Below are 24,778 nucleotides of genomic sequence, written 5' to 3'. Positions count from 1 at the left end.
TCTCGGGCCAGGAAGTGCCACCGCTGGGTCTCCTTTCGCTTCTGCGCCTCCTCCTTCTCCCCCTCACTGCGAGGTCCCCCCTCCAGCGCCCTGCACGGCACCCGGGACCACTCCACCCTCGGGCAAGCCAGCCGGCAGTGAAAGCAAGCTGGGGGGGGCAGACTCCGGTGCCGACGCCCGTGTGGCCTCGCCCTCCTGAGTCCCAGCCCCCGGCTTCACAGCCCTCTAACGCCCCCCGCCCCGCCCTCCGCAAGCCCTCCGACTCTGCCCTTTTGTGGCCGGCGGTGGGGGCAGGGCTCTGAAGCCTGGAGCAGTCGCCGAGAAAGCCTCGAGAGCGTGCGGGAGGAAGTCGTCCGCCCCCCACCCTGCCCCCCCTTCCTTCCGGCCCACGACCCGGGGGACCTGGGGACCCGCGGCCAGCCTGACCCACGGGGGGCCACCTCGGCGGTCGGCTCCCCGGCCGCCGCGCGGCGCGCCTGCGCGAGAGCAGCCGGCGCCCATGGCGCATGCGCAGCTGGCCCTTCCTGCTGTATATTAGTCCGACAGCGTCCGCGGCCGGACGGGTCTTGTGGACAAGGACAACGGTCTGCTACGAATCGTCGGCTTGGACGCTCGCCGCCACCGCCGCCACCGCTTCCTCAGAGTGACCGGCGCAGGTGAGAGCCCGCGCTCTGGGGCGCCCGTGCCCTGCCAGCCCGCGCTGACCCCGCTCCCGGGGTCCCGGGGGCCCCATCCCCCACCGCCCCGGTCACCTGCCGCCCTGGGTTCAGTGTTCTTTCCCCAGACCTTCGGCCTCTGCGGCCGTGTCCCGACCTTCCCCGGTAACTGACAGCTTCTGGATTCCCTTCTCATACCCCCCGCCTGGTTATTCCCGAGCCCTCCACCCCGGGTAACCTCCGACCTCCCCCTGCCCCGGACCACCGCCTCGCGCCAGGTCCCCGAGCGCGCGCCCCCGCTCCCCTCGCCTTTTCTCAGCGGTGCCCCGCGCCTGGGGAAGGCCTGCCTCGGGGACCCAGGGCCGCCTGGGTGCCGCCCGGGGTCTGGGGAAGTGGGGAGTCCCGAAGAGCCCTCCCAGCCTGCGTGGTCTTCCCTAGCTTCCCCGCATCACTTGGGTGTGGCCTGAGGTGTCCTATCTGCTCCGGCGTCTTCCCGGAGGAGCCTCTCACCTCCCAAACCTGTTCCCGACCCGTCCCTCACCGTCCCACCCCTTGCGTGTTAAGCAGTGTCTGCTCCATTGGGTAGAGTTGCTCTGCAGGTGCTTTGATAGAGTGGGGCCCCAGGCAGAGTGTGGCTACCGCCCCTTAGCTGCGTTCCCTGTCCGCGCTGCGCATTGACATCTGTGAGTGAGGCTGACTGGTGCCCCAGAGGACCCTGGCTGTGAACTTCGATGATGCCTGAACCCAGTGACCTTGCGGTAATGTTGGTGTGATTATTAACAAGCGCTGACACCGCTCCTCTTTCTCCAGGATCAGTGCACCTCCCGGACATGGAGACTGTTGTTCGCCGCTGCCCGTTCCTGTCCCGAGTGCCTCAGGCCTTTCTGCAGAAGGCGGGCAAATCGCTGCTGATCTACGCGCAGAACTGCCCCAAGATGATGGGAGTCGGGGCCGCCCCAGCCCCCCGGGCGCTGTCCACCTCCGCCGTGCGCTGCCAGCAGGTCCGGGAAACCCCTCCGGCCAGTGAGAGTGAGTGTCCTTAGCAAGAAGGCAGGGTTCGAGTTCGTTCCTAGACTGGAAGCAGCCCCGGTCCACAGTGGTGATGGGGGGCCTGCCAATCAGGGGGCGACGGTGCCGGGCTCAGTTCTCGGTATGGATGATCTCACGTAATTGTCGCCCGAACCTCACAAGGTTGGCTCTTGAGGTTTCCCACCTGTAGAGGTTGGAACAGTGGCCGGTGTTGCGGGCGACGGGGCTGTGGAGTGCTGGTCAGCGTCCTGCTCCTGGGGGTGTGCAGTGGGCGTCTTCGGTCCCAGCCTGCCCTTCCTGGAGGGTTGGCTCTCTGTTTTGCTTTTGTTTGTTTGTTTTTTAATAGACTATTTAGAGTTGCTTGAGGTTCATAGCAAAATTGAGGGGAGGCTTTTGGGTTTTGCAGTTGCAATACTTTTCTTATGTTTTGTCTCTTAAAATTGTTTTTTAAAAGACTTTATTTACTTTTAGAGAGAGGAGAAGGGAGGGAGAAATAGAGGGAGAGAAACATCGATGTGTTAGAAATCCATCTAGAGATACGTGTATCGGTTGCTTCCCCCCTGCCCCCAACTGGGGACCAGCCCGCCACCCAGGCATGTGCCCTAAATGGGAATCGAACCAGCAATTTCTTGATTTGCAGGCTGGCACTCAATCCACTGAAGCCACACCAGCCAGGGCTAAAAAAATTTTTTTTTATTGTGGTAAAACGTATGTAACAAAACCTACCATCTCAATAATTTTTTTAAGTTCTTTTTTTAATATTTTTAGTTTTTAAAAAAATTCTGTTGTCAGTTATTTTTAAGTGCGCAGCTCAGGGGCAGTAAGTAATTTACATTGTGGCCCAACCGCCCACGCCCCACCTCCAGAGCCGTTTCCTCTTGCAAAGCTGGGACCAACGAAGACTCTGTCCCCATTAATCGTGAGCTCCCCGGCCCCTCCCCCGGCCCCAGCAGGCTCCGTGCTACTCTCCGTCTCTGTGGACTCAACTATTCTAGAGCCTCGTGGGGGTGGCATCACACAGAATTTGTTAGACTAGGATTGTCTGACACGTGTCTTTTTATTTCATACGCAATTTTTTTACATCTTGTTTGTAATGAAGAGATCAGAGGTGGATTCCGGCTCTGCCCGGCGAGGGTGCGGCTTTCCAGACCTCACTTAATCCCAGAGGACGCGCTGCTCGCGGGCGGGCGGGCAGGCTAGGTGTGCGCCCTGGGCGTGGGTGTGTGAGGAGGAAGTGTCTTTTTCTTCACAAAGGATTTCGTCCTTTGTAGGATTTATTTAATCTTGGTATTTGTTCCGGAGTCATTTCTCACTGAACAACCAAAACCCTCCCGTACCTGCGTGCCCCTCGCCCTGGAGGAGGAGCTGCGCCGCAGGGGCTTGTCCCCGGAACAGGCTGCGTCCGTCCAGGACGGCGCTCCCGGACGGCGCTCCCAGACTCCACCGGCTTCGGCGGGTGTTGACGGTGAAAGCAAGCCTCTGCTGAATGAGAACAGTGCTTTTTAAACGCGTACGCAGGGAAGAAAGATAACGTACTCACATGTTGTGCAGTCGTTACGTTTTTCTAAATTGATTTTAGAGAGGGAGAGGGAGGGGAAGAGAGAGAGAGAAACATCATTCCACTTATTCAGGCACTCACTGGTGGATTCTTGCATGTGCCCTGACCTGGCACGGAACCCACAACCGTGGCGTATTGGGACGACGCCCTAAGCAAATGGGCTGCCGGGCCAGGGCTTGACGTGGTTCTATTTTGAATGATTCAACTGTTTCTTTTTGTAGACTTCCTACGTTGAGTGTTACGTATAATGAGTGAAGTGAAGGTGAAAGCAATGTTTTCACTTTTCTTTATTGAGTTTTTTGAACCCTCACCCGAGGGTATGTTTTAATGACATGAGAGAGAAAGGGAAACATCGATTTGTTTTTGCACTGGCTTGTGCGTTCGTGGGTTGCCTGCCGTGTGCGCCCGGTCGGGGACCAAACGCACAGCCTTTCGATACATGGGAAGACAGTCCAGCCAGCTGAGTCACCCCGCCGGGACAGAGGAGTTTAGGTGGATTGCGACACGTTACCCAGGTTGTAGGAGAGGCTGGCCTGTGACTCACAGGACCGCTCCAGAACGAGAAGGACTTTTCTAGAAGGAAGGAGTGAATTTGCTCACAGGGAGAGCGAGGCAGTGTCACAAGAAGCCCACGGCGTGCGTCAGTGGGCTTGGGTGCACTGACTTGAGGAAGTACCGGCAGGCGAGGTGTGCGTCCGTGACGTACTCACAATGTGGACTCTCTCAGACGACAATCCAGCGACTTTACCCTTGGCCTGATTTCTTTTGTTAAGAAGAAAACCAACAGTGCATGTGTTAAGAAACCGCAAGCTTCTTTGCCAAGAATCTGTTCAGAGCCCTGACCGGTGTGGCTCAGTTGGCTAGGCGTTGTGGGTTCGATTCCCGGTCCCGGCACGTGCCTGGGTTGCAGGTTCAGTCCCCAGTTGGGGTGCACACGAGAGGCAACAGTGGGTGTCTCTCTCCTTCCCTTCCCCTCTCTCTAAAAATAAACTAAAATCTTAAAAACACACACACACAAACCAAAAAAGAATCTGCTTAGACACGCTTAGCAGAGGAGAAATTGCAGGAACAGTTCCAGCGACCCCCAGGGGTGTGTTCTCGAGAGACGTGCCGAGTGTCCTCCGGGGAGGTCGGTGGAAGTACCCTGGCTCAGGAGCCCCGGGGCTGTCTGCCGCGAGAAAAGGACCCCCCCCGCCCCCCCGTGTGTGCAGGTGAGAAATACCAGGCGCGGAGGAGGCAGCTGGACTGTGCCAGTTGCTCCTCGAGGTGGGGAGCAAACGGCTCCGCTAGGAGAACCCGATGAAAGTAACCGTGAATACATTTGTGCCTGGATGGTGGGGTGGCGTAAGGATCAACTCTGGGGCCTTCGGAGAGACAGAAACAGGTGGTTTCCTGGGCCGTGTGCCGCCAGGTCTGGTGCTTCAGTTTTCCCTTCACCCCGCAGAGGACAAGACGGTGAACGCCGAGGCTCAGCCCGCCCCGGGTGGGCCCCAGCAGGCTCCGGACGGCGCGCCGCGTCCCGCCGGACACCCGCCCGCGGCCACGGGCCAGGGCGCCGCCAGCAAGTGCCCTTTCCTGGCGGCCCAGATGAGCCAGCGGGGCAGCAGCGTGGTCCGCGAGGCCAGCCCCGCGCTGCAGGAAGACGTGCAGGAGATGCACGCCGTGAGGGCAGGTGAGGCGGCCGGGCCCCGGGGGGGGGGGGGCGGGGGGCTTCCTCTGGGCGCTGGTGGGCCCCGCACGCATCCACGGGCTGCTGTTAGGGCAGCGTTTGGGTCAGCGCCTCCCTCTTGTGGAGCCAAGGAGGCAGGTCATCAGACATCTGGAGGACCGCGTTGCACAATGGGGACTTTCTCTCCACTCTGAGTGTGGGAGGTAGCCGGCCTTTCCAGTAACTGCCTGGTTTCTGTAAACACCCTTCGGGCACAAGCCGGCCCCAGGCCCTGCCGGCCAGCGCAGCTCCCCTCTGCGTCCTTCCTGTCACCGGGTGGGGCAGAAGGGAAGAGGTGGTGCCCTGCGCGCAGTGGCGGCCCTGGGACCCCCTAGCCGCGTGCCTCGCTGACGGTTGCGGAGTGGCAACCTTAACCCAGTGCGGCTGTGCCCTTGACACCCAGGGTCCCTGAGGAACACCGCTAGCAGAAATGATGCGTTTGGCTGGAAGTGTTTTCTGGGATGAACACTGAGACTAGGACTGGGAGCGGGGTGGGCTGGGCTGGGAAGGGCTTGCCAACCGGCTGGGGGCCCTGGCTCCGGCCACCCAGTCACTGAGAGGGCGGGAGAGAAGCTTCCTGCACTCAGGGACAGCCAACCGAGGTCCCGGTGGGCGTTGCTGGCGTTTGTGACGGCGACCCCGGAAGGCACCGCGAACTCAGAGGAGAACGTGGGTCCCCTTTGTTCCATGTGACTTGTGCTGCAGAGGCGGCCCAGACCTCCGTGAGCCCCAGTGTGATCAGCGTGAAGACCGACGCGGGGGAGCCGGGCGGTTTGCTGAAGAACTTCCAGGTCATCATGCGGAGGCACAGGCCGGAAGGGGTGTCCCACCTGCTTCAGGATAACTTGCCCAAGTGTGAGTCCCACTGCCCCTCGCCCGGGGAGAAGAGAGTGCGGAGCTTGAACGTGCATCAGGTTGAGCTTCAGGCTGCCTGAGGGGTGGGGGTTAAAGGCACGCCCCGTGCTCAGTGCTAGCAGGTGTCTGGGCAGACTGAACCCAAGCCCTGCAGGTCCCCGCCTGCTCTCCCAAACGCCTGCCACTGGTGCTGGGCACCGCAGTGACCTCCGGATGTCCCCAGTCTCGGGACGAGGACACGCAGTGACTCTGCCCGGAATCTCCCTGTCGCTGAGCGGCTGAGCTGGGGTGGGGACCCGGGCCTTTCGCCGAAGCCCAGACGTGCCTCTTAACCATCCAGCTGTGCTGTGTTCTGTTTCGTTTTCAGCTGTCTCCACCTTCCAGTACGACTGTTTCTTTGAGAAGAAGATCGACGAGAAAAAAAACGACCATACCTACCGGGTGTTCAAGACCGTGAACCGCAGGGCGCACCTGTTCCCCATGGCGGACGACTACTCGGACTCCCTCATCAGCAAGAAGCAGGTGTCGGTCTGGTGCAGCAACGACTACCTGGGCATGAGCCGCCACCCGCGCGTGTGTGGGGCAGTCATGTAAGCGGCCCCCAGCTTTCAGGCTCCGCTGGCGGTTTTCGGCGGGACGTGGGGGACGGGCGGGGCCTGGATCTGTGGGCGGGGGGAGGGGGTTCCGCAGCCAGAGCAAAGTACTGTCCGTAACCCGGAAAGATGGCTGCAGGTGACTTTTAAAGAAACCTAACGTGCGAGCAGTCAGTGCGGCCCAAGGTTCGAGGTTTCGGGTGCATGGCGTGCCTGTGTGTCCGCTTCCCACCACTAGGGGGCGAGCGAGCGGGCCTTTAACGCCAGGCAGCCTCCACCGAGGCTGCAGGTGGAGGAACGCAAGCCCCGCAGCTCGGGGGCGGGGCGGGGGGAGGCTGCTTCGGACCGACCCCGCGGAAAGCGGGAGATCGCCCCCTTGGTGCCCCTCGGGGGAGGGTTGCTCGCCGAACTCTCCAAGGAGGCGGGAAGAGGAGATCCCCGTCTGGGGTGTAGTGGTGTGTCTGCCCTGACGCCGCGTGGCTGGCTGGCAGAGGCTTCGGGTGGCCGCCACCCAGGACGTCCCTCCGGGGACAGGTGTCCTGTCAGAGGAGGGGACATTTGCCAGCGGAAGGAAACCTGAGCACGTTAGCTCAGCAAGTGCCGAGTACCCGAGTCACTGCCGAGGGAGCGCTGGGCGGCCCCTGGCGGTGAGACCGTCGGTGTCGAGACCCGCTCCCTTCTCTGAAGAGGAAGGTGGTTGAACGTCCCGGCCACAGACGGCACAGTGTGTGCGAGCCCTGGAGCCACCGAAGTCTCGCTCTCCCGGATCCCCGGGGGGCAGGGGGGGGCTCTCGCACGGCGCTCACCCCGTGCGTGCAGGAGGCTCACCTCCCCTCCGCCTCCCCCTCAGGGACACGCTGAAGCAGCACGGCGCTGGAGCCGGCGGCACCAGGAACATCTCCGGGACCAGCAAGTTCCACGTGGACCTGGAGCGGGAGCTGGCCGACCTGCACGGGAAGGACGCGGCCCTCCTGTTCTCCTCCTGCTTCGTGGCCAACGACTCCACCCTCTTCACTCTGGCCCGGATGCTGCCAGGTAGGTAGGGCCTGTGCCGGGGGCTGGGGGCCGGGGGCCGGGGCGTAGCCCCCAGTTGCTCTCACCCGCGGTCAGCCGCGGTCCGGGAGCGTCGCTCGGGAAACGCCAGAAAGAAACGACGCGCACTCTGGATTGCGCGCTGTTCTGAGTCATGGGATGTGGTCTCGCAGGTCCCGCTCTGTCTCCCACGGGACGTGACTCACCCGGTGTCCCCCCACCCCCGTGGTCCCGCCAGTCACTCGGTCGCTGTCTCGGTCCCCGGATCGCCTGTGGAGACCCCGCAGTGCCTGTGCTTGAGGTGCCCTTACTGACGCCGGCCCCTGCGCCGGGCCAAAGGGAAGCAGTAGGCTCTTCCTTTGAGTGGAAAAGTGCAAGTTCTTAAGAAAAACAGTCATGTGCTGAGCCGGCGGAGACCGAGGGAAGAAAGGATCTTCCGTCTGTGGGGCGGCGTGACTCATAGATCAGCCTTCCCCGCGGGGAGGAACGTGCAGGGCAAACACTGCAGGGTCGGCGCTGTCCGCGGCGCTGTCGGGCGTCTCCTGGGGTCTCGGGCTGGGCCCTCTGCGGAGAACGGGGGTGCCGTGAGAGGAGCCGTGGCGACGAGGAAGGCTCCCCAGAAGTGCTCCGCGAGCGGAGAGGCGTGTCCAGGAGCAGGCGTCCTTGCACTGCGCACGCTGCCTGCACGCCCCCGGTCCCAGCGGGACCTGACGCCGGGGAAGAGTCACGTCGGAAGTGTTAACCCAGTGGCTTTCGATGTGCTCTGTGGACTCCCTACGAGAGTCCCGTGGAGAGTTCCCCTCGTCGCTTGTGGTTACCTCTTGGCTGAGTTGGAGTGAGGCGGCCAGATTTGAGAGCAGATGGGGCCCTGGCTGGTGTGGCTCAGCAGATTGAGGGCCAGCCTGCGAACCAAAGGGTCGCTGGTTCGATTCCCAGTCAGGGCACATGCCTGGGCTGTGGGCCAGGTCCCCAGTAGGGGGCGTGCAAGAGGCAACAACCCACTGATGTTTTTCTCCCTCCCTTTCTCCCTGCCTTCCCCTCTCTCTGAAAATAAATAAGTAAAATCGTTAAAAAGAGAGCGAGCAGGTGGAGGGCCCGCTCGCCGGTCCCCTGGCCGGCAGGGAACTGGAGCGCGGTGGCTTTCCCGACGGGGCAAAGGAGGCAGCGACGGCCGTGGTCCCCAACTGTCTGGGAAGCGGTTCGTCTTCGGTGCCAAGGGCAGCAAACGCCCCCGTTGTCGTTCCAGGCTGCGAGATCTACTCCGACTCCGGGAACCACGCCTCCATGATCCAGGGCATCCGCAACAGCCGCGTGCCGAAGTACGTCTTCCGCCACAACGACGTCGGCCACCTCAGGGAGCTGCTGCAGCGGTCCGACCCCGGCGTCCCCAAGATCGTGGCGTTCGAGACCGTCCACTCGATGGATGGTGAGTCCCGAGGGAGGCCGGCTGGCTGGGAGCGGGGGATGGAACCCTGGGCCTGATCTCTTTGCAGATGTGTTTTTGTGGTTTCTTTTAATGCTCTGCTAGGATTTTGTAGTTGGTGGGCATGGGCAGATGTGGGTGAACGTAGGTTTTCTACCCTGGCTTCTGCTCGGCCCTGAGCCTCCAAGACCACCTAGGAAGGGGGGGAGTTCGTGTTTCCCTCCAGTGTGGAAAGGGAGACTTGGAGGGTCGGTCCCTTTGTTTGTTCCGCTTTCCCTGAGGCGGAAACCGGCGAGGCCCCCGCCCTCCAGAGCCGCCCCGTCTCTCCGCAGGGGCGGTGTGCCCGCTGGAGGAGCTGTGCGACGTGGCCCACGAGTTCGGCGCCATCACCTTCGTGGACGAGGTCCACGCCGTGGGGCTGTACGGGGCCCGGGGCGGCGGGATCGGTGACCGGGACGGAGTCATGCCGAAGATGGACATCATTTCTGGAACGCTCGGTGTGTGCCCCTGTGCGGTGCGCACGCCACGCTCGCCGCGTTGCCTCCCACGAGGCTACGGACGCGCGGGTCCCGTGGGGGCCGGGTGAGGACGCGGCGAGCCTGGGTTCGTGTCCTCAGAGGGGGCGGCTCAGCCCAGCAGAACCCTCGCGGCCCGGAGGCGTGGCTCCCAGCACCAGAGCGGGTCCCACGGGCTCCACCACAGCCGTGCCACCTGTGGCCCTCGGGGCCCGTCCCTGACGGTGCCGCGCGGGAACCGGACTCTTCCCCCGGGCACTCGGTGTCTCCGTGGCTCCTTGTCCCTGAGAGGCAGGGTCTCCTGGGGCCGGGCTTGGAGCCACGCTGCCTTTGGGATGTGAGCGCTCACTCCCCGGTGACCCCGGGCTGGCCGCTCCCCGGTCCGCGCCGCAGGCTCCTCGTCCGTCCGGGCAGCAGCGGTGACGGTAGCACCGCCCTCTGCTTCTGTGGAGGAAGTGGAGGGACCACGTGGAGACAGCTCCTGCCCACATTCTCCTGACTTGCGGGACCCGAAGGAGAGGACAGTGTAGACAGTGCAGACTGGGGGTGTCAAGCCAGCCAGGCCGTCGGAGACCCGGGTGGCAGCGGCCGCAGGAGGGGCCGCTGGGAAAGCATGCCCTTCAGCACTGGCCCCGGAGGGCCGGCGCTGCAGGGCCCGGGGCCCCCGCCGGGAGGAAGCCCTCGCCCCTGGGTCCTGGCCCCAGCGGCTGTCTTCTTTCAACGAGCTCTCGTGACGTGGGCCCTCGTGACATCTTAACGGCCATCAGGGACGGAGGAGGCTGGAGAGGCATTTCCCGCCCAGCCCTGCACACGGGGTCCGGCAAGGTCAATGTCAGAGCACAGTGCTGAGGTCTCAGAGGCTCTGGGGTCACTGGCCCTGACACCTGAGACAGATCACGTGAAGGGACTTGGCGGGGGACTGAAAAACGAGGCTGGCCCCGAACCCCCCTGAACAGGTTCTGAGGCTTTGCGCCGGTCTGGCTAATGCTAATTGCCGGAATTCTGTGCTTGCTTAAGCAGGAGACAACAGGGGCCCCGCCAAACAGTTAAGTGGCTCCCTTGGGTGACAGTTCAGGCTCCAGGGTGACGCTCACCGCGAGAGGTGGTCCCAGGAGCGAGCTCAGGGCCAGGCTGGTGGGGTTGTGGGGCGGGGCTGCGGGCTGAGTGGGCGGGGCCTCCGCCACTGCTGGGCGGAGGGCCCTGGGGCCAGTCGCCAGCTTGCCTGTCCGGTTCGTGGACTCCGGGCAAGACCCTTTCACACGCTTCCTCAGTTCCTCCCTTGCCGAGGGGTGGGGTGGGGTGGGGTGGGGTGGGGGTGGGGCGGGGACACGTCCCTCACCTTCCGGCTTAGGGCAGATGGAGGAGGCAGAGCAAAGGACGCGCCCTGAAGCCCCTGCGGCACCGCTGGGCTGAGTGGCCACTGCGTCCTGAGCCTCTGCTCTGCTCGCAGGCAAAGCCTTCGGCTGTGTGGGCGGCTACATCGCCAGCACCAGCGCGCTGGTCGACACCGTGCGCTCCTACGCGGCCGGCTTCATCTTCACCACCTCCCTGCCGCCCATGCTGCTGGCCGGGGCCCTGGAGTCTGTGCGGACCCTCAAGAGTGAGGAGGGGCGGGCGCTGCGCCGCCAGCACCAGCGCAACGTCAAGCTCCTGAGGCAGATGCTCATGGACGCCGGCCTCCCCGTGGTCCACTGCCCCAGTCACATCATCCCCATCCGGGTGAGAGCCGCCGGCCGGGGCCCAGGGGGCGGGGCCGGGCCAAGGGGCGGGGCTGGGGCCGGGCCCTCGTGCGGGAAACACAGGCCGGAGTGGCCGCCCTCCAGAGCTCGTGCCTGGAGAGCTAAGGAAGCCCGCGCGTGGCTGCTTCGAGTGTGGCTCCCTACTCGGGCGTCCTGAAGTGGCCTTGCTGGTGTGGCTGCCGAGCGAGAGCGGCCACACGGCGCCTTCGTGCCCGCAGCCCCAGGCCGGCTGGCGCCAGCTGCGGTCCCTGTGCCGCCGCGGTGCCCACCCGCGCCTGGAGCCTGGGCGGCAGGCTCCGGAAATGCGCTTCTCTTGTGGCGCGGGCTCCCCGTCTGCTCCGCTCCGGCAGCGCCTCCTCCCCCTCCCCCAGGCCTGTGCTGCTCTGGCCTGACCTCCTGTCGTCTCCAAACCCAGGTGGCAGATGCTGCTAAGAACACAGAAGTCTGCGACGAGCTCATGAGAAGACACAACATCTACGTGCAAGCCATCAACTACCCCACGGTGCCCCGGGGGGAGGAGCTGCTGCGGATCGCCCCCACCCCGCACCACACCCCCCAGATGATGGACTACTTCCTCGGTGAGTGCGGCAGCCCCCGCGGAGCTGTCCCCGCACCGTCACCCCCGCACCGTCACCCCCGCACCGTCACCGGGAGTGCTCTGGGGCTGCGGGACTCAACACCACTTCCGTGACGGCTTCTCTGTGGGAGGCTGCAGGGTCGCTGTGGGGGCCTGCCGTGCCACCCAGTGTGCCGGGGCCCTTGTCCGTGGCTCAGGACGCACGGGGACGGCCGCTCCGGGGAGCAGAGGGCGGCCTCGGAGCGCAGCCTCGCTCTCCTCTCTTCCCTGCCCCCCGCCTGGCCCCTTCTGCCAGGGGTGGGGGTCTCAGCACGTAGCTCGGGGCTGTGTGGTTTGGGACCTGGGAGTCCTTCGTTTCCGGAGTTCTCCATTTAATACTTTCGGGCCACAGCCGACCGCAGGTGATGAACTGCGGGTGGGGGCTCCTGTCTGCCAGACATACGCCATCTCCACTGTCTGACCCACCGTCTGACTGCAGACACCCCATCAGCCCAGGGAGAAACCCCACAGCCATCGGCGGCCACTCCCCAGTCTCCCCCCAGCGCCAGCAGCCCCACCCCCAAACTGTCTGCACTGGCTGTGCGGAGCAGGGAACCCGAGGCGTGTGGTCCGTGCCTGGCTGCACCCTCCGGGCCCCCCCAAGGCTGCCCGGGCTGCAGTGGGACCCACGCTTCCTCCCCTCTAAGTGCCAAACAGTCTTCCTCGGCTCCGACACTCACCAGCGGGTGGACGATGGGGTTCCCACATTTTTTTTCTTTAAGATTTTATTTACTTTTAGAGATGGGGAAGGGGAGGAAAAAAAGAGGGAGACGAACATCAGTGTGTGAGATACATCGATCGGTTGCCTCTCGCACCCCCCTAACTGGGGACCTGGGCCACAGCCCAGGCATGTGCCCTGACTGGGAATCGAACCAGCAACCTTTCAGTTCGCAGGCCACTGAGGACACGCCCTTTCTGACTGTTAGGGACACAACGGTCAGGGTCTGGGGTGGTAGACGCCTTCATCCCTCCTGGGCGTACGCCCCCTCTGACCCTCTGCCGCTCGGCCCTCACAGAGCGCCTGCTGGCCACGTGGAAGCTAGTGGGGCTGGAGCTGAAGCCGCACCCCTCGGCCGAGTGCAACTTCTGCCGGCGGCCGCTGCACTTCGACGCCATGAGCGAGAGGGAGCGGGCCTTCTTCTCCGGCCTGAGCAAGCTGGTCTCCGCTCGGGCCTGAGCGCCTGTGGCCTCGGCCACCCACCCACCCCCGCCCCGTCGTGTCCACAGAGCCTCCGGGAGCGTCTCTGTGGGTTAAGTTATATTAAATTTTAACCTATGGCGAAAGCGCAGTCCTGCAGAAGCACGCCTGTTTACGGGGCGGGCCCTCCTGTGTTGCGCCGCCGAACCAGAAAGTCCTTTCCTTCGTCCCTTCACGTTCGGTCTGTGTCGCCGAGACGGAGAAAGGGTACGACGACGCACTGGCCCTCGGGTGACGGCTCCAAACCCTGCGGGGCGGCGGGCCTCCCGCTCTGCCCGGACGCCGCCGGCTGCGCCCGGGGGCTCGCAGCCACCAGAGCCCCACGGGCCCTGGCAGGAGTCCCCCCGGCAGTGGTGGCGGGTTCACTTTCCATTCTCGCCTGCAGTCCCCGCCGTGCCCGTGACGCCCCCGGTGCCGCGCCACCCGCTTCCCCTTCCTTCCCAGCTGCTGCCCCAGCCCCGCGCTTCCTGGAAAGAGTCGGGCCGCCAGCCACCTGCGCCCGCCCCGCCACGGCCACCGCGTCCTCACAGGACAGCGGGGCAGCGGGGGGGCCGCGTGTGCTCCTCAGCTGACTCCTTCCCCCCAGTCCCGGCCCGTCGCCGCTTGCACACTCCTGCCGCCTGCCCTTTCTCCGTCACGGGTGCCTCCGCGTCCTGCTCGGCCTCGCCGGCCTGCAGCAGGACCCCTGGTGTCCCTCGGCGCGTGAGTGGGTGGGGAAGGGGCACGTGTGTGCAGTGGAGTGTTCCTCGGCCACGGAAGAGGACAGGCGGCCGCTTGCGACAAGGTGGATCTTGAGAGCACCGGCGTCGGTGAGGGCAGAGAAGCGGACTGTGTGACCTCGCTCACGCGCGGGGCGAAGTGACAGAAACCGGACGGCAGTGTGGTTACCGGAGGGCAGTGGGGAGGGGCGGATGAAGAGGGTGCAGGCGAGGGGTCAAACACGGGGTGACAGGAGGGGCCCAGACCTCAGGTGCCGAGCACAACATGGGGCGTGTTACACAGTTTTAGGTACACCAGACATTTATACAACGTTACCACTGTTCACACCAATACCTCTAGAAAGAAGAGCTCTCCCTCAGTCCCCTCCCAGCTGCCGCTCTGCCCCCCTCCGCTGGTCCCCGGCCCCCGTGGAAACTCGGACGCACTGCCTGCGGCCAGTGCTGCCGGCCGCCCGCCCCCATCCTCTGCAGGCGCTCCCTGCTGCCTCGGAAGGACCCTTCCCCCGCTCCCCCGTCCCGCCCAGCCCGGCCTGCAGTCTAGCTGCACACGCTGTCGGCCAACACCTCCCGGGCCACGCAGGTGCAGCGGGCCCGCCCCTGTCTTACCACCACCCGCCCGTCGCTCGGGCCTCTCGATGGGGGCCAGCTGCCGGCCCTCACGCAGGCCTGCCGGCCGTCCGGAAAGTTCCACCCGGAGGACACGGAGGAGCCAGGCCCCTTCCCGTCTCCTGCACGGCGACCATCCATCCGCTCATCCCGCCTTCGTGCCAGCAGCTGCCCCGGCCTCAGCCCTGCATGGCACCTGGGAGCTTTTTTCTTTTCTTTTTTCTTTTCTTTTTTTTCAAAGATTTTATTTATTTCTAGAGGGGAAGGAAGGGAGAGAAACATCGATGTGTGGCTGCCTCTTGCACGCCCCCTAGTGGGCACCTGGCCCGCAACCCAGGCGTGTGCCCTGACTGGGGATGGAACGGGCCACCCTTGGGTTCACAGGCCGGCGCTCAGTCCCCTGAGCCTCACCAGCCAGGGCCGGGAGCTTTTAAAAACATGAGTCACGGCACCTCCTCCCCTGCAGGCACCGGTCCTGGGTTCTCCCGTCGCGCTCAGGTTCAATGCCAGATCCCTCCCACAGCTGACGGCGTTCGCCGGGCTTGCCACCCCACCTTCATTCCTCTCTCCACTTCCTGTGCTGGTGCGCACCCCCAAACCTCGAAGACCCCAGGAGGGTCCTGGCCCCCAGGCCTCGGAGGTGGCCGCTGTCCCTCTGCCTGGCTTTCCCACCCTGGGCCGCCGCCCCTGGTCCAGGACGAGAGGCCCTGCGGAGACCGTGCCCGAGACCCCGGGCCGGGGCAGCCCCCCTGGGCTCTCACCAGCATCCGCCCCCCCACACTGTCCACGGCGCCCTCCCTGCAAAGCCCGGTCACCGCCACGGTGACTTTTCCCTGCCGGCCGCCTGCCCCTTCCTCCTCGCTTCTCCAGCCCCGGCGGCCGGCACGGACCCCAGAGACCCCACGACGGACACCCACTGCTCACAGTTCTGCAGGCTGGGGGCCCTGGGGCCCTGGGGCCCGCCAGCAGGACGCCCAGCGAGGGCCCTTCCTGGCCCACGGGCCGCAGAGTGAATTCACGTGGCCTTTCCTCCAACCTCGGTCTTCCTCTTCTCGTGAGGCTGCCAGTTAAAGCCCCGCCCCCCGGCCTGATCCAAATCTACTGTGCGTTCCTAAGGTCCCCACACCGTCACGTCGGGGGCAGAGCTCCAACAGACGCACCCGGGGGCGCACAGCCCGGGACGGACCGGTGGCGGCGGCGTGGCCTCCCTCGCCAGAAGGAGCAGGCGAGCTGGAGAGAAACCCAGCCGCCGGCGGACAGAGAGAGAGCCCTCGGCTGCCGCCCACGCTCGGCTCCAGAAAGGGCCGCTGTGCCGTGCCCCTGCCCGAGTCCGCCCTGCCCCGGACAGAGCTCGGTGGGCACCTGCTCCCATCACAACAAGCCACAGGTCCACGCAGGCCACGCGGGATGAGAGCCACCCACGCTTCTTTCTGCTCCGGAAACCAGCCTCAGGCCGCTCCCCCCCGCTGCTTCCTCCCGGAGGGCGATCTGGGGGTGCTTCCCCACGGCCCTGGGCCTGCGGCCCCTCGGCGGCTCTTCCCCTTCCCGCTGGCTTCGTCCTCTGGCCCGGACGCTTCTCCGGGGCTCAGCGAGACCCAGCTCCCGTCCCCCAAGAGTCCGAGCCAGCGGGGGCCCAGGGTTAGCAGCAGGACATTTCTCCCCACTGCCCCTGCGGGTTCCAGAGCAGGAGGGAGGGCCTGTAGGAAGTGGTGGCATTTGTGAACGGCTCAGCTGCTAAAAAGAACTCCTGTCCTGGCCGGGGTGGCTCAGTGGATTGAGCGCCAGCCTGCGAGCCAAAGGGTTGCTGGTTCGATTCCCAGTCGGGGCACAGGCCCGGGTTGCGGGCCAGGTTCCCAGGTGGGGGCGCGTGAGAGGCAACCACACGTTGATGTTTCTCTCCCTCTCTCCCTTTCTTTCTTTCTTTCTAAGAATAAATAAAATCTTTTTAAAAATAAAGTAAAACAATAACAAGAACTCCTGCGTGACAAGGTGTGATGCTGCGGAAGTTTTCCAAGCACGTTCAGAAGCGGAGCGCGTCACACGAGGTGTCCTGAGGGGGACGTGTGTCACCTCCAGTCCTCGCGTCTCCTCTCAGGGTTCCCTGGGCCTCGCACCCACACCCCGGGGTGTCGAGTGCTTGCTGCTCCCCAGTACCAAAAACTCCGAGGCGACACCAGCGTCCGCGGGTGCCTGGCGCTCTTCCCTCTTTATGCGCCTTGGGGCGCCACACCCTTCTTTGGCCCCAGTCCCGGTGCTCTGGGCGGGGCGCCTGGCCCGGGAGGGAGGAACGCTAGGGAAGCCGCACCAGCTGGCCGGCCTCGGCGCAAGCCCCTTACCTAACAAGTGACAGCCACGGAGCACCTGCTGCACTCGTCAGACTTTCACATGCGTCACCCTGGGGGCCCTCTAACAGCAGCGGCCAGCCCCGCGTCCAGAGGAGCAAACCAAGTCCCCAAGGGGGGCTTCGCCTGCCCCAGCGAAGCCAAGTGGCAGAGCTGGTAATTAGCGGGGGTCGTCTGAGTCCCGTCTCTTTCCGTCCTGCAATGGTCATGGCTGAGCGTGTCCGGCAGCGTAGGGGAGAGGGCCCGGGGCCCACTGTGGGCACCCTTCCTGCTCCGGTACCTCCAGCCCCCAGCCCAGCCCCCTGCCCCACCCCCACCCAGGCCCCCGCCTCCTGTAGGACCGGGGGAGGGGAGCTCTGACCCTTCTTAAGCAGCAGACAAGAGCCCGCAGTCCTCCTGCCACGGCCCCATCTTTATCTCCAAAATGAATCCCCCGCCGCCGCCCCCCCCCCAGAGAGCCAGGCCTGTGCTCGTGAGCAGGGGTGGGGCATGGGAGGGCAGCCTCAGCTGTGCTGGGGCGCAGGCAAATGGTGTGTCCCACGACGCAGGGCCCTGCTTCCCCCTCCGGATCCTGGACGTCCTGAAACTCCCAGACGCTCGGCGGGGGGGCCTCCCCCAGACTGCGGCCTGGAGGGCAGTTCCGGCCACACCAAGCCTTCTGTCTGCTCCTCCAGGCGCCGGCTGGGCCCTGTCGGGACAGGGCAGGGCCCACGTGGGGCTTCGGGCCGGTGGGCCAGAGACCCTCCTTCTGCCTTCCTTCAGGCGAGCAGATAACCAGGGACGCCAGCCCACCGCAGGAGCCCCTGTGCCAAGTCAGAAAGAGGAAGGTGGCCGCGCTCCTCTCCCAGCTGTGAGGGCAGAGCGCACCCCGCCCCCCACAGGGCTGCCCACAGTCAGGCTGCAAAATTAGCAAGTCTGCAGCACCCCCCCCCCACCCCGTGGCCCTGACCAGCCCAGGCTGGGGCGCAGTGTCTCTGCCCCTCACCGGGCAGCTTTAGCTGCGGGGGTGGTGGCGTGGCTGGCCCAAGTCGGACCCGCCCATGGCTTCCCAGACTTGTGGAGTGCAGACCTGGACAGGCTGTTGTCAGACTCGAGTCATCGGGGCTCCCACTGGTGTCCCCAAATCTAGCACACACATAGTCCCCCGATCCCGTGGGGCTGGGTCTCCTGAGAGCAGTCAGTGGTGAGAGGCAGGGGCAGGGGAGGGGTGCCCCAGCTTTGCCACCCGTGGAGGATCACCTGGGTGTCCCTTTGATGTCAGAGCAGAGACCCCGCAGGTACTCTAGGTGAAGCAGAAAGGGGCGGATTTTGAGCTCATGCTGGAACGTTCCGGGGCTCCCTGGTCCCTGCTGCGGGGGTATCCTGGCCAGTCTTCCTCTCCCGGGCCCCAGGGTTGCCCATGCACACCGCACAGGTGTGGCCACCAGAGGGCGCAGTCACCCCACTGAACCTGCTGCAAAGCCTCCCCACCCACTGGGGCCGGGGCTTCACTGGGGCCCACGAAGGAAGCAGACACACAGGCCCTCAACCTTGAAGGCACTGTCACCCTAGCAGGAGGAGGAGGAGGAAGAGCCTGAGACCAGCATGCAACAGCGGGCAGCCTGGCACGGTTGGGGACACAGGGCCGGGTGTGCGGGGTGGGGGCAGGCTCAGAGACCTTCCGCAGCCGCCCCCCTGGACGCAGCTGCCCTGGGCGGCTTCCCTCCCCTGCAGACCCCACATGGCCTCTAGTCCCGCCTCATGTAGGAAACCTGGAGAATTCTCCCTTCTTTCCTCCCACACGCGCCTCCTGAGCCCAGGAGTAGCCGTGGGGCCTGCCAGTAGCATTTATTGAGTGCCTGCTGTATGCCGGGGGTGGGGGTGAGGGCCCCCCCCAGCAGCCCCTCTGCAGAGCAAGGCAGGCTGGGGTATCCCAGGCAGAGGGCACGGTGGGCGGGGCTGGGGTGTGCTGGCTTCCCCCCTGCCCCCATGGCACTAGGCCGTCGTGGGTCCCCGGCAGAAGTTCCGGTTGTAGAAGTGGTGGTTGTCCCTGGTCAGGGCCGTGCCCAGCTGGGCCCAGAACATGCCCTGGCCGCTGGGCTGGTGGGGCCAGAGGAGGACGCTCTGGCGGCAGAGGCGCTGGCGGAGCCGCACGTAGCGGGAGCTGCGGGCGTTGGGGTTCAGGATGACCAGCACCACCACGTCCTTCTGGTCCTCCAGCAGGCGCTGCTGGGCCAGCAGGAAGCTGGCGCGCAGGAGGCCGCTGACCCGGTCCGTGCGGTCCAGCACGAACAGCGTCTTGCGGCTGCTGTAGACCGAGGCCCACAGGTTCTCGAAGAGCGTCTTGCCCGGGAGCCAGTCCCGCTCCTCCAGACACAGGTGCAGCGCCTGGCGCCCGCGGCGCTCCTCCAGCTGCACCCGCAGCTCGTTGTACACCCAGTCGGCCACGGCGCCGTCCGCCTTGTTGAAGACCACGAAGGCGTCGTAGTCCAGGGCGGCCGCGCCCGGCCGGCGCCCCCACCGGGGCAGCCAGGCCAGGCCCAGGTAGAAGCAGTACCAGAGGTCCCAGCCGCACAGGTGCTTCAGCAGGGCCAGGGCCAGCACCAGGAGCACGAGCAGCAGGGTGGCGCTGAAGCAGACCCAGGACAGAGCCTCGTCCAGACACAGGCGCAGGTCCTGCTCGAAGATGCTGCGGCCCCGCAGCTGCGTGGGGCTGCCGCAGGCGACCTGGTTGGACAGCCCGGGCACAGCCGCCTGCACCTGCAGCAGGAAGTCCACGAAGGTCGCCCCGCAGGCGCAGTGCAGGGGGTTGCTCCGCACGTCCAGCACCCTCAGGGTGGCCGCGCGGGCGCCGAACCAGGTGGGCTCCACGGTCTTGAGGGCGTTGGCGCTCAGGTTGAGCACCTGCAGCCTTGTGGCGGGGGCGAAGAAGCCGAGGTCCACGAAGTTGATCTTGTTGCGGCTGACGTCCAGCTTCCGGAGCTCGGTGCCGGCAGGGAGGCTGCCGTTGGTCAGGCCCTTCAGCTGGTTCCCCGCCAGGTCCAGCACTTCCAGGTTGGGCAGCAGGGTCAGGCTGCTCCAGTTGAAGTAGGCCAGGTAGTTGTCGCGGAGACGCAGCAGCTGCAGGCTCTTGGGGAGGCTGCCCACGGTGTGCGGCAGGAAGGCGTGCAGGTGGTTCTGGGACAGGTCCAGGCGCAGCAGCCCTCTCAGCTCCCGGAAGAAGTGGAGGTAGAGGTCTCCCTCCTTCCACATGAGGTTCAGGGAGTTGCCGCTGAAGTCCAGGGCCACCAGCGAGGCGCTGCTCAGCTGCGGGGACACGCGGCTGCAGATGGCGTTCTGCGCCAGGCTCAGGTAGCGCAGGTTGGGCAGCCGGGCCACGAAGCTGAGGTTGTGGCCCACGCCCTGCATGCGGAAGGACTCGCTGTTGTCGCTGAGGTCCAGGGCCTCCAGCTGGGGCAGCTCCGTGAACGAGTTCCCGTGGTAGAGGTCCAGGTTGTTGTGGGACAGGTCCAGCACCCGCAGGCTGGTCAGCGGCGCGAACTGGGAGCCGTTGACCGCCTGTGAGATGCTGTTGCGACTCAGGCGCAGGCACTGCAGGTGCGACAGCCCGGCAAACATCTCAGAGCGCACGGTCACCAGGTTGTTCCGGGACAGATCCAAGGTGAAGTTGAAGGTCTTGCAGCTGGGCATGAAGTCCTCAGAGCCGCGGGAGTCCTGGGGGCCTGGAGAGAGGTTCCTGGGCAACGGCCAGACTTCCTCCTCGGCACGGGCCCTCGCCGCGGAGGCCACGGACCCCGTGGACCCCGCCCACCTCACGGACCCCCCCCACCTCGCGGACCCCGCCCACCCCGCAGACCCAGCCGACCCCGTCATCCCGCTGATGCGGTTGTCGGACAGGTCCACCTGGCGTAGGTGTGGGAACTCCTGGAAGAGGCTGAGGTTGGCCTTGTTGATGAAATTCATCTGCAAATTCAGGTTCTGTAGTGCGGGCAGGCGGGTCAGCGGCCAGAGCGTGCCATTGTCGAGCGAGCGGAAGAAGATGCCGGTCATGTCCAGCTGCTGCAAGGCGGTCAGGCTGCGGAAGGATTCCGCCAGCCACAGGTGGGCGTAGGATATCCCCTTACGGTAATTGAAGGCCAGGTTGAGTTTGCGCAGCGTCGTCAGGTTCCGGAAGACCGTGGTTTTGGAGATGCAATTGTACAGGAAGTTCTCACTCAGGTCCAGCACGGAGAGGTTCTTCAGGCGGCTGAACCACCTGGCGTCCAGGGTGTAGAGAGAACTGTCACTCAGCACCAGGCCCTGCAGGTGTCTCAGGTGGCTGAACGTGTTGGGGTGCAGCTTGAGGGACCTGTAGGGGCACTCCACGCAGGGGTTGGGGGCGTGGTCGCACCGGCGGCAGTTTCCGCCCACGTCCAGCACGCGCAGCGCGGTGAGGTTGGCCAGGTCCTTGGGCGCCAGGGAGGTGATGCGGTTGTAGGAGAGCAGCAGGGTGTGCAGGCTGGGGGGCAGGCGGTGGGGCACCGCCGTGAGGTTGTTGTACTTGAGCGACAGGTGGACGAGGTTGCGCAGGCCCAGGAGGGCGCCCGGGGCCAGCTGCACGGCCTGGCCGCAGGGGTTCTTGTAGTAGCAGTTGCCGTCCATGTACAGGTGTCTCAGGGCGTGCAGGCGCCCGAAGCTGGAGGGGTCGATCGCCAGGATGTTGGTGTGGCTCAGGGACAGGTTCCTGAGGGAGCGGGGCAGGGCGGGCACGGCCGTGATGTTGTTGTAGCTCAGGTTCAGGTCCTCCAGGGTGGGCACGGACAGGAAGGTGTGGGGCTCGATGGTCATGTGGCAGGCCCAGTGCATGGTGCTGAGGCTGCTGGGCGGGCAGTTCCACTTGAGGTCCAGCCGCTTCAGGCCGGACAGGGAGGCGAAGTCCCGGTTGTGGAGGTGGCGGATGCGGTTGCAGCGCAAGGAGAGGTCGGTCACGTTGCCTTGGGGGTCGGTCGCCGAGAAGCGGGGCACAGCCGTCAGGAACAGCCACGCGCAGTTGACCTTGTGGGGGGCCTCCAGCTCACAGGGCAGGAAGGCGGGCAGGGAGCCCGGAGCCAGTGCAGCCGTGGCCTGGCCCAGGAGGAGCAGGAGGAGCAGGGCGCCGGGACAGGGGCCCTGCGGGGAGGGGGCGTGAGTGGCAGCCCCGGCTCCACCCCCTAGCTCCTCCCCCACCCTCCCTCGGTGGGGTGGACGGGGGGTGTGTTCCTGTCTCTGCCCAGCCCTCGCCCCACCTCCCCGCCGTGGGAACCTGGGCGTGGGTCTCAGACCCAGCCTTCGACTGCAACTGCTTTGGAGACCTGGGAGCCGGACTCGCGATCCAGAGCTTTCTCCCTCAGAGCCGAGCCCCAGCCGGACCAGAGAGCTGGGCAGGGGGCCCGTGGTTCCCTGGGCTCCCCTCTACGTCCCCCTTCCCCTCCTTGGCCATCCCTCACCACCCACCACTCCCCAGTGCCTCCCCCTCCCTCTGGCCAAGACCCAGGCAGGAGCGAGGGTCTCCCGCTGGGGTCCAGGCGGGGGCCACCCAGGGCGCCGGTCAGGGCAGGTGCTGCCCAGGAGCGCTGGACCTGCTGTGAGTCCCAACGGGCCGGAGGGTGGGATGGGCAGCAGAGGGACAGACTGAACCCAGGCTTGGGAGCCCGGCCTCGCCTTGGCCCTGGGCCACCCACCTAGAGGAGCCCGGGCCTCAGCCTCCTCATCCGTGCAATGGGTTGGGCCTCCCGCCCGGAGAAGGGCTTCTGCCTGATGTCTTCAGGGTTTGGGGGGGTGTTGTGTCCCCAGAGCCACGTGGGTGACCGCCCTTTCCACTATTGTCTGCGGCCACCAAGCCTGCCTTTTTCCCCAACGCCCCCTGGGCTGTCCCCTCCCCCGGGGGGCTGAGGGCGGCTGTCCTACCATGATAAGAGGTGGGGGCTCCTCCAGAGGGTCCTGCTTGTGCCTGCGAGGTCCCTTCCCGCGGTGAGGGCTCACAGAACAGAGGAAGTGAGAATTTCACAACCCAGTAGCCCCCTCCCTGCCAGGGCTGGGGGAGGGGCTTCGCGATGAGTCAGAGGTCATTTGCATAGTCAGATGGCAGACGGAGGGCCCCTGGCCCCTTCCTGTTTCACTACCCCTCTGCCTCCCACCCCCGGCCCAGCTGTCCCGGGGCCTGTCCCAGTCGGGCCACACGTCCCTGCTGGGCCTCGCACCTGCCCCCCAGGAATTCGAAGACACAGAGGCCCAGAGCCCAGTGTGAGCTCACGAGACATCGGGGTCAGGGACCCTGCCGGGCCTTGGCGGGGCTGCCCGCACCTGCGCCAGGGCCCTTCCTTCCACTCTAGCTCCCGGGGTCCTCGGCTCCTGCCCCACGGGCAGGGCACTCCGGCCAGCAGCCCCGTCCGGCACCTGCTCTTTCCTGGCCTGGCAGCCACCCCCAGAGCTCTCTGAGGCCTGCGCGGCCAGGGACAGGTAGCACTGGTCAACTCCAGCGGCACCTGCCTCCGCCACAGCCTGCCACTCCCCACGCCACTCCCCACGGGGCAGGGCCTCCCCTCTGCGTCTCCAACGACCTGGTGTGGCTGGAGTGCAGACCCTGGGCCGGGCCGGGCTGGCCGGGGTGTCCCGGCTCATCCCCACCCCGGGCTCTTCCCTGCTCCTCAGGCTCCAACCCTGGGGGGCGGGGGGCGGGCCGGGGCCAAGCTCCTCAGCGAGTCCCGTTGGCTCCACGTCCAGACCTGCCCGGCGGCTGCCCGTCGCCCTCCGTCCGTCCTCACGTCCAGCAGCCTGGCGGGCTGAGCCCCCTTGTCCCTGGCCCAGACCAATGCCGTTGCCACGGCCTCGAGGCTGGCCTGCGTCTGTGCTCTCGCCCATGGCCCGCTCCCATGTGGCCCCTCAGTCACATGAGGCCCCTCCTCTGCGCAGACCCCTCCGTGGCCCTCTCTGGACTCTAAGCCACAGGGCCCCCTAGGACGTGTCCTCCAATGCCGGCCTCAGCAGTCTGCAGCCACGCTGGCCTCCTGGCACAGCGCCTGCACAGCTGCCCCTCCTGCCCTGGGGCCTTTGCACGTCCATTTGGAGCTCTTCTCTCACTCCTTGACGTCTCTGCTCACACGGCGCCCTCGCCACGTGGGCTTCCCTGACCCGTGCACAACCCGCCCTCCTTGCACTCCCCTGAGGCCCTCTTCCGGCTGCTTCTCTGTGCGACTGACGGTTTTCGCCTACTGACACGCCGCATCCTTGCATTTCCCTGGTCTGTCATGGACTGTCTCCGTGTCCTGCCGGAGAGCCGGCCTCCTGAGGGCCAGATCTTTCCTGCCTGTACCCCAGCGCCCAGCACAGCGCCCAGCACCCTGGTGGCGCTCAGCACGGGTCGAACCCGAGGCTCTGCGGCACTCAGCTCCTGGCGGGGGGGGCGCGTCCCTGAGCAGTGATGAGTGAACGAACAGAGAGAGCTTCGGGGGGGGTGGGGGCTGGGCGACTGGGCGGGCGTCACCGCTCCAAGCTGCCGGGAGTGCAGCAGGCTCCCGGGCCCGGGGGGTCGAATGGCGAGGCAGCATGGCAGGGTGGCAGGGTCCTCTGCCTACCTGGGGACCAGTGTTGGGGGCCCCCTTCTCTGGGTCTGGCTCTCCGCCCTACGCCTCCAGGGTCTTCGGCAGGGCCTGAGAAAGGCCCCCGGGCTGGAACGGGGACCTGAGCCCCAGCCCAGGACGTGCTTGCAGGAGAAAGGATAGTGCCCGGTCAGCAGCCGAACCCCAGGCATCGACCTGGCACACCCTCTCCCAGGCACACCCCCTGCCGAGTCCCAAGCCCCAAGGAGACTCTCCCAGAGCCCCTGGGACCAAAGCCCCAGGCCCTCTGCCCCTCCCCCGCCCCCAGCAGCCACCCTGTCTGCCTCGGGGCGAGAACGCAGGGTCCCGAGAAGGATGTCGGCACACACACACAGACTGGACACCCAGTCCAGGTGTCCACACACACCCACGGCGCCTCAGCCTCACGGAGGCTGAGAAGCCTGGCGCGCAGGGCCACCGCAGGGTGGCAGGCCCAAGAGGCCCCCAGGGGGACCCCGTCCCCCCGCCAGAGCTGTGCACACAACAGGAGGGACTGTGCCGGTGGGTACAGGGTTTGAGAGGGAAGAGCCTCCTGCTTTGCAGACGGGGGGGGGCGGGGGGTTTGCTGCTGGAAAAGGGAAGGAAATGGATTCT

At 65.6% G+C, this 24,778-nt stretch overlaps 2 protein-coding genes across 2 annotated transcripts; one reads left to right on the top strand and one right to left on the bottom strand.

The window, feature by feature from the left end:
* The first annotated feature begins 538 nt into the window (after positions 1 to 538).
* Positions 539 to 13,047, top strand: ALAS1 (5'-aminolevulinate synthase 1). The gene is made up of 11 exons (XM_045857019.1): positions 539 to 656; positions 1,467 to 1,685; positions 4,688 to 4,915; positions 5,657 to 5,806; positions 6,174 to 6,396; positions 7,250 to 7,434; positions 8,678 to 8,857; positions 9,187 to 9,351; positions 10,820 to 11,088; positions 11,524 to 11,686; positions 12,741 to 13,047. The coding sequence occupies exons 2-11, from the start codon at positions 1,487 to 1,489 to the stop codon at positions 12,899 to 12,901; spliced, it is 1,923 nt and encodes a 640-aa protein (XP_045712975.1). The 5' UTR covers positions 539 to 656; positions 1,467 to 1,486; the 3' UTR covers positions 12,902 to 13,047.
* Positions 13,048 to 18,411: 5,364 nt separating this feature from the next.
* On the bottom strand, positions 18,412 to 22,560 carry TLR9 (toll like receptor 9). The gene is made up of 3 exons (XM_045857259.1): positions 22,494 to 22,560; positions 20,425 to 21,716; positions 18,412 to 20,379 (listed from the first exon to the last, which is right to left on the bottom strand). Exons 1-3 carry the CDS (start codon positions 22,494 to 22,496, stop codon positions 18,564 to 18,566), a joined length of 3,111 nt encoding a protein of 1,036 aa, XP_045713215.1. The 5' UTR covers positions 22,497 to 22,560; the 3' UTR covers positions 18,412 to 18,563.
* Between the last annotated feature and the right edge of the window lie 2,218 nt (positions 22,561 to 24,778).

Source organism: Phyllostomus hastatus, unplaced genomic scaffold, assembly GCF_019186645.2.
Source record: "Phyllostomus hastatus isolate PE091 unplaced genomic scaffold, TTU_PhHast_1.1 phas_scaffold_129, whole genome shotgun sequence".
Taxonomy (NCBI): domain Eukaryota; kingdom Metazoa; phylum Chordata; class Mammalia; order Chiroptera; family Phyllostomidae; genus Phyllostomus; species Phyllostomus hastatus.
The sequence above is the reverse complement of the archived record's forward strand: the minus strand, read 5'-3'. Positions and strand labels throughout refer to the sequence as shown.

What these genes read in the sequence shown, in the direction of transcription:
- ALAS1 (XM_045857019.1), top strand. Translation starts at nt 1,487, where the DNA reads ATGGAGACTGTTGTTCGCCGCTGCCCGTTCCTGTCCCGAGTGCCTCAG. An exon ending in GATGCACGCCGTGAGGGCAG is followed by an intron (nt 4,916 to 5,656) that starts GTGAGGCGGCCG and finishes CTTGTGCTGCAG; the next exon opens with AGGCGGCCCAGACCTCCGTG. An exon ending in TCTGGCCCGGATGCTGCCAG is followed by an intron (nt 7,435 to 8,677) that starts GTAGGTAGGGCC and finishes TTGTCGTTCCAG; the next exon opens with GCTGCGAGATCTACTCCGAC.
- TLR9 (XM_045857259.1), bottom strand. An exon ending in GGGATGACGGGGTCGGCTGG is followed by an intron (nt 20,380 to 20,424) that starts GTCTGCGGGGTG and finishes GGGGTCCGTGAG; the next exon opens with GTGGGCGGGGTCCACGGGGT.